The sequence below is a fragment of the Mus pahari genome, chromosome 9 (assembly GCF_900095145.1).
Source record: "Mus pahari chromosome 9, PAHARI_EIJ_v1.1, whole genome shotgun sequence".
In the NCBI taxonomy this organism is placed as follows: Eukaryota; Metazoa; Chordata; class Mammalia; order Rodentia; family Muridae; genus Mus; species Mus pahari.
In genome coordinates, this window is record NC_034598.1 from 46554357 (window position 1) to 46563459 (window position 9103).

At 43.8% G+C, this 9103-nt stretch overlaps 1 protein-coding gene across 1 annotated transcript in view; it reads left to right on the top strand.

Annotated features, from left to right (window-relative positions):
- The first annotated feature begins 2154 nt into the window (after positions 1–2154).
- The window catches only part of LOC115064685 (zinc finger protein 431-like), a 25276-nt gene continuing 18327 nt past the window's right edge, over positions 2155–9103 (top strand). The window contains exon 1 of the mRNA XM_029542238.1: positions 2155–2261. Within this exon, the coding sequence (XP_029398098.1) occupies positions 2259–2261 (3 nt within the window). The 5' untranslated portion in view covers positions 2155–2258. The remainder of the gene's footprint in view (positions 2262–9103) is intronic.

The following is a 9103-nucleotide window of genomic DNA, read 5'->3' on the forward strand; positions in this document are numbered from 1 at the left end:
ACCTTCGGAAGAACAGTCGGGTGCTCTTACCCACTGAGCCATCTCACCAGCCCCCTGGAGCACATTCTTAATAAACTGTCCTGGTCTGACTGAAATTAGTGTCTGTGTGGTTTGTGAGGCAATCCCTGCACCCCAACAGTATATACACGTGTAAAACACATGTGGGTGTGTGTTGGAACTTGCTCCACCCACCAACTGTGTGTATGTGTATGTATGTGTGAAATGCTTGGAACCTGCTTGCTGGAGCTTTGCTTCATCCATTCATTGGGTGACTATGTCTGTTTGCCTGTACGTCTGTACGAATATATTTTTATGTATGAAAATTATTGGAGTCTGACTTTTGCTACGTCCACTCTGTGTGTGTGTGTGTGTGTGTGTGTGTGTGTGTGACTTTCTCTCTCTTTTCTTTCTTACTGGCCCCAAGAGTTAAAAGAGTTCAGAGTAATTTGCTGGCCACAGGGTGTTCAGCTCCAGTGAATCAAGCTTTGCTCTCTCAGAGAAAGCCAGCTGAGTAATTTCTCTGATCTCTGGCTGCCATAGGCAGCAGCCAGCAGCAGCCCAGATAGTGACCAGAACTCTGTCAGCCTTCCTTGGTGCTGACCTGTCAGCTGTTCTCAATACTAATCCCAATCGCCAACAGCACACCACACTGCCTGCCTTGCTTTACCCTGTAGTGTTAAAGACCAGTGCTGGAAACTTTAAGCATTCCACTCATTGTATTCTCAAAAAGAGCAAGGGTCAATATAAAGGTTTTGGTGGCAGTCATCATGGCTATCCTCATGTTCACAAGTAAAATGGTGTAAATAAACATAAGCTTACGCTGTGAAGTTCTGAGATGCTTAGTGTGCTGGGACGTGAAGATAAGGACCCTGGCATGGTCATCTTGGAAGGGAGGTCAACATTGCTAAATTAATTTTTCTGCTATCTGTCTAGTTCTTCATGTATAAATAGTTTATCAGAGCCGTATATGTTAATAAATGTGCTTAACATGAGCCATCAGGTTATGCTAGACATACTGATCTTAACCCTTCTATCCCTGTCTTCTCACCCCAGGTCCTTACACTGGTCACTCCACTTTGGGGGCAGGAGTGGCTAATTGTTGGTATTTGGTGTCATAGACCAAGCTGCTTGTGTGTGTGTGTGTGTGTGTGTGCGCGCACACACACGTGTGTGTTTTCTTGACTGTCCTGAGACTCTCTGTAGATTGGGTTTAAACTTTTGATGTCCTGTTTTCACCTCCCAAATGCTGGCATGATAGGTCTCTGTCTGTCACAACAGAAAGCTGGGAAAATGTTAATGTCTTGGCTACCAGTATGCAGGGGAGAGAGGTGTGATCAATCCTAGGTGTGCCTTACTGAAGTCGCCGATGCCTGATGAGTAGCAAATTTTATATCCAATATTAAATTTGATCTAGGTGGGCTAGGTATCCTTAGCTGTGAGGCATGTGGATCACTCCACTGCACATTGTTTAATAATCTTTGCATTGTATCCTAGAGATCCTATGCCTACAAGGAAAAGTGCCTACTGAGTGCAGGAACAGAGTAAGGGACAAGTTCTACTGCAATGTAAGTCTCTGCAGGTCTGGGACAATTCTGTGCTTAAGATGGAAGCAGGAGCACATCACCTCCCTCCCTCCCTCCCTCCCTCCCTCCTTTCCTCCACTCTTCCCTCCTTCCTTCCTTTCTTCCCTTCTTCCTTCCCTCCTTTCTTTCTTTTAATGTAGCTATGATATTAGAAAATTATTATTCATTTTGTGTATAAGGGTGTTTTACCTGCCTGCATGTATGTCTGTGCACCACCTGTGCATTTGGTGTCTTTGGAGACCAGAAAAGGGCATCAGATCAACCTGGCACTGGAGTTAAAAATAGCCGTGAGCCTCGCTGTGGGTGTGGAAATCAAACCTGGGTTCTTTGGAAGAGCAGCCAGTGCTCTTAATTGCTGTGCCATCCCCCCAGCTCCGTCTAGAAGGTCAGTTTAGAAAGGGCTTTCACAGATGATCCTTGTGATGGGGTCATGAGAACCACTGGGCTGTTAGACTGAGAACTCTGTCGCTAAGGTAGCTGTTTCTGTCACTCAGCTCTCACCATCCAATCAGGACCTCCAGAGGGACCGTCACTTAGAATGGGGAGGGTACTTCCGGTCCGCCATGCTGGAGGCTAGGACACAGTGCGGAGAAAGGGGCTCCTGGTCTCGCGTGCCACACTGCTACCCGCTGGCGGGAACTGAAAAGAGAGTGGGGAGAGCTCGGAATCTGCGCCATGGTGAGAGGGGCCGCCATCCCCATACGGGGAAAAGTCGCGGGAGCCCGCCTGGCGTCCGTTCCGGGGTGCGCGAACCGGCAGCGAGCCGGTGCCCCGTGAGGTCCCGTGAGTTCCGTGGGGTCCACGCGCCTCCCAGGCCACAGCAGACCCCTGAATGACTTCGATCCGCTGCCTGCGCCTGCGCAAAGAATGGGGAGCGGCGCCTTTGCGTGAAAACACATCCTTATTGGCCGCACAGTGCAGCCAGTGCCTCCGCTGCTTTTATTATTGCAAAGGAAGGCAGATTTGCTGAGAGGTAGAGCCCTAGTTCCTCTAGCATCTTCTAGAAGTTCTGCACTTGGCACTTGACATTCGGGTGTAGGATCCGTCTGCAGTTAACTCTGCGCCGGTGCAAAGTCTGCGCTATTAACACATTCGCATGTAGGTGTCACAGTAGTCCAGTCACGTGTGTTAGTAAGGCCAGACTCACTGAGTTTCTTGGTTTCATGTGTCAACATTGATCATGTGTTAATTGTGTAGTTTTCCCCCTTAGTTTATTCTCATGTTCTGTCTCTTTATTCTTTCCCAGGCAGATCTTTTGTTTGTTTGGTAGGTGTGTGTGTGTGTTATTGCTGTGGGTTCTTTGATTTGCTTTGAGTTTTTTGAAACGAGTTTCTCATTGTGGACTAGGATGTCCCTGAGTTTACAGCCAGAATGATACTGCCATCATGGAGTCAGTTGTGCTAAGGTCTGGGGCCGTGTGTTACATTCCCCACTGGTCTTAGTGAATGAGTCAAATAATGGATTCGTTCTATTTTAGTTTAAGATGCAGGGCCCCACTGTTAATCCAATCAGACTGAAAATTAAAGGCCCAGACAGTGCTGAAAGCAGGTTAGTTAGCTAGGGGACCAAGAGTACAGAAACTAGTATCAATTATTTCCCTAAACATGGGAAGGTATATTAAATTACTCCTGATCAATTAGCAAAGAAACAACAGGCTTTTCTTTTTTTTTTTTTTTCCAAAGCAAGACATATTTTCTATTGTGAGAAGTAAATCTAAGCCTTTTCAATTTTGTAGGTTCATTTTTTATAAGGGAATCTAACTTGTTTTAGTTGAGAAGCAAACTTTTAATACCATTTGATCCTGATCTTCTACTTAGTTTGGAAAGCATCAGAAGAGGCACATAGAGTCAAACCATTAGTAATTAGTAAATGCCCACACAGTAGTCTCGGAGGCTTGGTACTATTGTTATCCAGATGAATTAATCTATAAAGTAGAACATTAATATGGGCTGGCCCTAGTCACCATTGAGTTTTGTCAGTCAATCTGGCTAGTTCCTATCCACATGTAGTGTGACAGGGATCAGGTGTGTGAGCATAACCCAAGTCTTGACTGAATGCTGCCTGGGAATGTTTAACTCCATCCCCAGGGTTCCTTCCTGTGGCATAGAATCTCATTTTCCAGTTTTTCCTGTTTCCCCAGGGGTCAGAATCTCTTTAAAGGAAGTTTTCTGTAAGCCCCAGTTTTAGAACCTACCCCCTCCCCCTTTTAATGGAAACTCCCTTCTTTTTGGCCACTAGGGGGCTCAGCTGCAGGGCATACATAGAATTATAAACTCTTATGTCCCTACGTCAAAAGGCAAACCTCCATATCTTTCCTTTCTGTAATACAACTATACATTTAAAGTGGGCATCAGCAAGCAAAGGTCAAAATGAATATTGGTTGCTGGTCTGTAGGTACATTAGGTAATACCTTCCCTGTATCTGTCTTAGTTCCCAGGTTGGGGAACTATGCCTGAGGGGTTGGATCTGAGTTAGGGTTGGACCATGACTCTTATATTCCTATCAAACGTAAGACTTGGGTAAAGGTGGAGGGGCAAGGAGTCGAAGGGACGGGAGAACAGATGAAACTTTAATTTTAATAGGTCCACACTCAAGAGACAGTCATTTGGCAGCATTTGTGGCATCCAGATTTTGGTCTGGGTATGGTGGATCCATGGTGTAATGCCAGCTGCCTTCACTGCCAGAGGAGTAGAGAGAATCACCTTTCAGGGTTCGTCCAGGTTAGTTTCAGGGTCCCTTTGACTGCTCACTTGACTCAGTATCACTGGACTGCAACAAGGGCAAACTGGTGGTGGACAGGGAGGTAGGCTGTTTCTCTCAGGCAGTCCAGTAGTCTTTATGGAGGACTGGAGTGCCTGCAGTGATTTGAGAAAGAACGATTGGGAGAGTTCTGCCACCTGCAGTCTCTGAGCCTGTAAAAGGATGCAGAATGTTTTATGAACAAAATCTCCTAGTAGAGTACATCCCCACTGCGTGGGTGCAGCTGACTAAAGCCAAGCAAAGCAAGGCGGCCTGTCCATACTTGGGTAGACTCTAAGGAGAGTTTTGTTACAGGTGTTTTGTTTTGTTTTGTTTTGTTTTGTTTTGTTTTGTTTTGTTTTTTAGTGTCCGGTTTATTCTTTTTACCTGGCCAGAACTCTGAGGTCTATATGCAGAATGAAGTTTTCAATTAAAGCTTAAGCTATTAATTGAGAGATTTTGGTCAGGTCATTGCTGGATCCCATTTCTGGGGGAGGCCAAATCAGGGGACCAGTTCCTGAATGAGTTTTTTAAGGTACCATGTGAGTAGTTTTAGTGCCGGTGGGGGACAGTTTTACCCACCTGGAAGAGGTGTGTATAAAAACTAGCAAGTACTTTTATCCTCTCCAGTCAGTCCAGATCTTGGGGAAGTCAGGTTTGGCTCTTTGGGATTTGTTCCCTCATTTGGACCCTTTTCTGAGTAACGGCTCTTTGATTTTGATTCATTTGAGCACAGGCCTGGCATTTGGCTGAGACATCCCATGCCAGGCTGTCCAGTATAATATACCTTGGTCTGGGCAGGATCCCAGATGGGTAGCTCTGTGAAGGTTGGTTACCCACAGTCCTGTCAGTTGTTTTTGTGAGAATGACGACCTTTTGCTGTGGTTTCCTCCATCAACCTGTGGGTTTGAGCTGTGCATTTCTTCTTTATCATGGAGTCTCAGGCAGGAAGGGGTCCTGGTATGCCATCAGAATGTCAACAGACTCCATTGGTCTTAGGCCCTTTTGTGTGGCTGCTAGGTCAGAAGTTCAGGAGTGGAGGACAGCAATTTGTAAGGGAAGCAAATGGCCTGTAGGAAGGCCATGGTTTTTAAATTTCCCTTTCCTCAGTGGTGAGAAGAACTTTTTCTCTATAGATCATACTGTGGACATGTCTGATAGTAAAAGCATTGTGACTATCTGTGCATTTGGTGGTGGACTTTCATTTTCCCACCCGAGAGCCTGGATCAGATTGATCAGACCTGCTTTCTGGGATGAGTTGCCTGGCTTGGACCCAAATTATTTGAGTTATAGTGACTGCTGCAGTTCCCACTTACTTGGTTTCATCTTTTATTTCCTGACAGTCATGGCTAGCATCTCTGTTATTAGACAACAGGGTAGCAGAATTTTTGGCTGTGGGATTCTTAAACTGTACTGGAGTGTGTGCCAGAAGTAAGACCTGGTATTGGGTCACACAGCCATTATCAGGCAGTGTTTGGTGATTCTTGGGGAGGGGCTCACGGTCAAGTGGTGCTGTGAGTATAAGATCCTGACCTTGTTTGTTTTCTTAAGTATAAATGTGTCTCATCAGAGAAGGTAATAGTGGCTTTGAGTTTAAGTAAAAGGTCTTGTTCCAATAATCAGTTTCTTTTGTTAAATAGCTCTTGAGCCACCTCCAGCAGCTCAATTTTTTTTTTAACTCTTTAATCTTTTTTCTAATATCCAGAGCCAACTGGTGACAAACAAAATCTTTTTAGCAACTGTCTCTAATCTTTCTAAAAAGTACTTAGTGAAATTGCTGAAAGTCTCCTTGGTTAGTGTTGGACAGAAGGGAATATTTGTTCTTTCCAGGTTATGTTGCCTGGTTCCCTGCCCAGAGCAAGGGCAGAGGAGCTTTTACCTTTTTTCAGAGAATGGTGGGTTTTATGGATCACTTGTTGAAAAGGAGACATAAATTAGGAAAGTGAATGGCTTAGCTCAGAAGGACAATTTCCCCTCCCTAGGACTCTTAGAGTGGGCAGAGTGCAGGGAATGATTTCTTGGGGATACTGTTTCCCTCTCCCTGTGTTAACTGAAGTATATGAACCCAAAACGTAGTTTGGGGGCTTAAAAACTCACCCTGAGAAAGGCTCAGCACTACATTGTAGAAGTATTTTCTAGTGGCTTAAACCCATGCCCTAGCAATCTTCTCTGGATAAAAAGCCGCAACATTTGTGGAAGTCCAACTAATACCTAAAGACTAGACCTGGTATCTCTTAGAGGGCAGAATGATACAAAGGCCAGGAGACTCCTAAGAGATGCACCACCTGAGATATTCAAGGTCCTCAGGACTTCCTTTAATAATTGGCTTTAAGTGCTCAGAGGGATCTCAGGCCTCTGCCCCAGAGGGGAAAATTAGAAAGTTACCTGTTCGGTTGGTAACTCTGTTTGAGGTGCCTTCTGTTTGGACACATAGGAGACAAATAGGACAGTGGCTGATCCTGGAACCATGTGAGACGTCAGTGGATGTCTCTGTCTGGTTCAGGTGTATGAATGTGTGATGGCCATACTGGCTGTTTTTACTGTATATCTGTCTCTCTGTGTATGTGTGTGTCTATATCTTTCTACGTGCGTCTATCAGTTTTGTTTTCTGTGTTGATCTGTGGCATTCTCTGGTGTGAAACCTTCCTCCACATGGTTTAACCCCTATGTTCCCTCCTGTTTGGACTCAAATCCTACTGGCTCTGCCAGGTCACCCAGGAGAGGGGGAGGGCTAGGGAGGGTAGGGAATTAAAGAGAAGGGAGAAAAAGGAAAGGAGAAGAAAACTGTCTACCTGTTCCACTCCAAGAGCAGGATCACTTGCTTTTTGTTGTTGTTGCTAGACACACTCAGGGTTGGTCCCTGTGTGGAGGTGGGGAGAGGCCAGGCCTCTTACCCAGGCCACACCCAATACCCTAACCCCCAGGCATGTATCAACATACCATTCTTGTCTTTCTGGGTCTAGATTACCTCACTCAGGATGAATCTTTTTGAGTTCCATCCATTAACCTGCATATTTCATGATGTTATTGATTTTAGTTTAACTGAGTAATTTCTATTGTGTAAATTTACCACATTTTCTTTATCCATTCTTTGGTTGAACTACATCTAGATTGTTTCTCGTTTCTAGCAATTATGAATAAAGGTACTATGAACATAGTTAAGCAAATGTCCTTAATGTATGGTAGAGCATTCTTTGTCTATATGCCCAGGAGTGGTATAGCTGTGTCATGAGGTGGACCTGCTCCCAGTTTTCTGAGAAACCACAAATCGATTTCTGAAGTGACTTTGCCAGTTTGCACTCCCACCAGCCGTGGAGGCTTGGTCCCTTGCTCTACAGTCTTGCCAGCAGGAACTGTTACTTGAGGGCTTTCTGCTTTTTTGTTTTTTTTTGTTTGTTTGTTTTTCTTTTTCTTTTTTAATTTATTTTTTTATCTTAGCCATTCTGATGGGTATAAGATGGAATCTCAGAGTTGTTTTGATTTGTAGTTCCCAGATAGTGAAGGGTGCAGAACATTTCTTTAAGGGCTTTTCAACCACAAGAGAGTCCTTTTTTGAGAACTCTCTGTTTAAGTCTGTATTCTGTATCCTATTTTTAAATTTGGTTATATGGTTTGTTCATGTCTAGTCTTGAGTTCTTTCTATAATTTTGACATTAGCCCTTTATCGGATGTGGGGTTGGAGAAGATCTTTTTTCATTCTGTATGCTGCCATTTGAGAGTGTCCTTTGCCTCACAGAAAATTTTCAGTTACATGAGATCCCATTTATTTATTGTTGATCTTAGTATTTGCCTGATTGGTGTTTTGTTCAGAAAGTTTTTTTCTGTGCCAGTGTGTTCAAGGCTATTCCCCACTTTCTCTTTTATCAGGTAAAGTTTAGCTGGTTTTATATTGAGGTCTTTGATCCATTTGGACTTTAGTTTTTACAGGGTGATGGATGTGGCTTCATTTGCATTCTTCCACCTGTAGACATCCTGTTAGACCAGTACCATCTTTTGAAGATGCTCTCTCTCTTTTTTTTTCTCCAGTGTATAAATTTAGCTTCTTTCTCAAAGATTACGTGTCCATAGATGTGTGGATTCACTTTTGGATTTATTTCAACTCAATTCCATTTATCAACCTACTTCCTCTTTTTATAATATGTGGGTTTTTTTTGTTTTTGTTTTTGTTTTTTCAAAACAGGGTTTCTCTGTATAGCCCCGGCTGTCCTGGAACTTAACTTTGTAGACCAGGCTGGCCTCAAACTCAGAAATTCTCCTGCTTCTGCCTCCTGAGTGCTGGGATTAAAGGCGTCCGCCACCATGTCCGGCTGTATGTGTTTTTTATTACTCTTGCTGTGTAGTACAACTTGAAATCAGGGATGGTGATATCTGTTGAAGTTGTTTTATTGTACAGGATTGTTTTAGGTATCCTAAGATTTTTTTGTTTTTGTGTTTTTGGTTTTCCTATGAAGTTGAATATTGTTCTTTCAAGGTCTGTAAAGAATTGTGTTGGAATTGAATGGGATTGAATTCATTGCATTGAATCTCAAGATTGCTTTTGGTAAGATGACCATTTTTACTGTTTTAATTCTACCAATCCATGATCATGGGGGATCTTTCTATCTTCTGAAATCTTCAGTTTTTTTTTTTTTGAAGACTTGAAGCCTGTCCCGCGCTACCTTCTCGCCAGCAAGAAACGACGCGGCACACAAACAGGATCCTTCTGCAGCAAAGCTTTAATGCTCTTGAGAGGGAGAGCATAAGCTTCCAACAGGCAAAGGGCGAAGAGAAGAGAAGAGAAG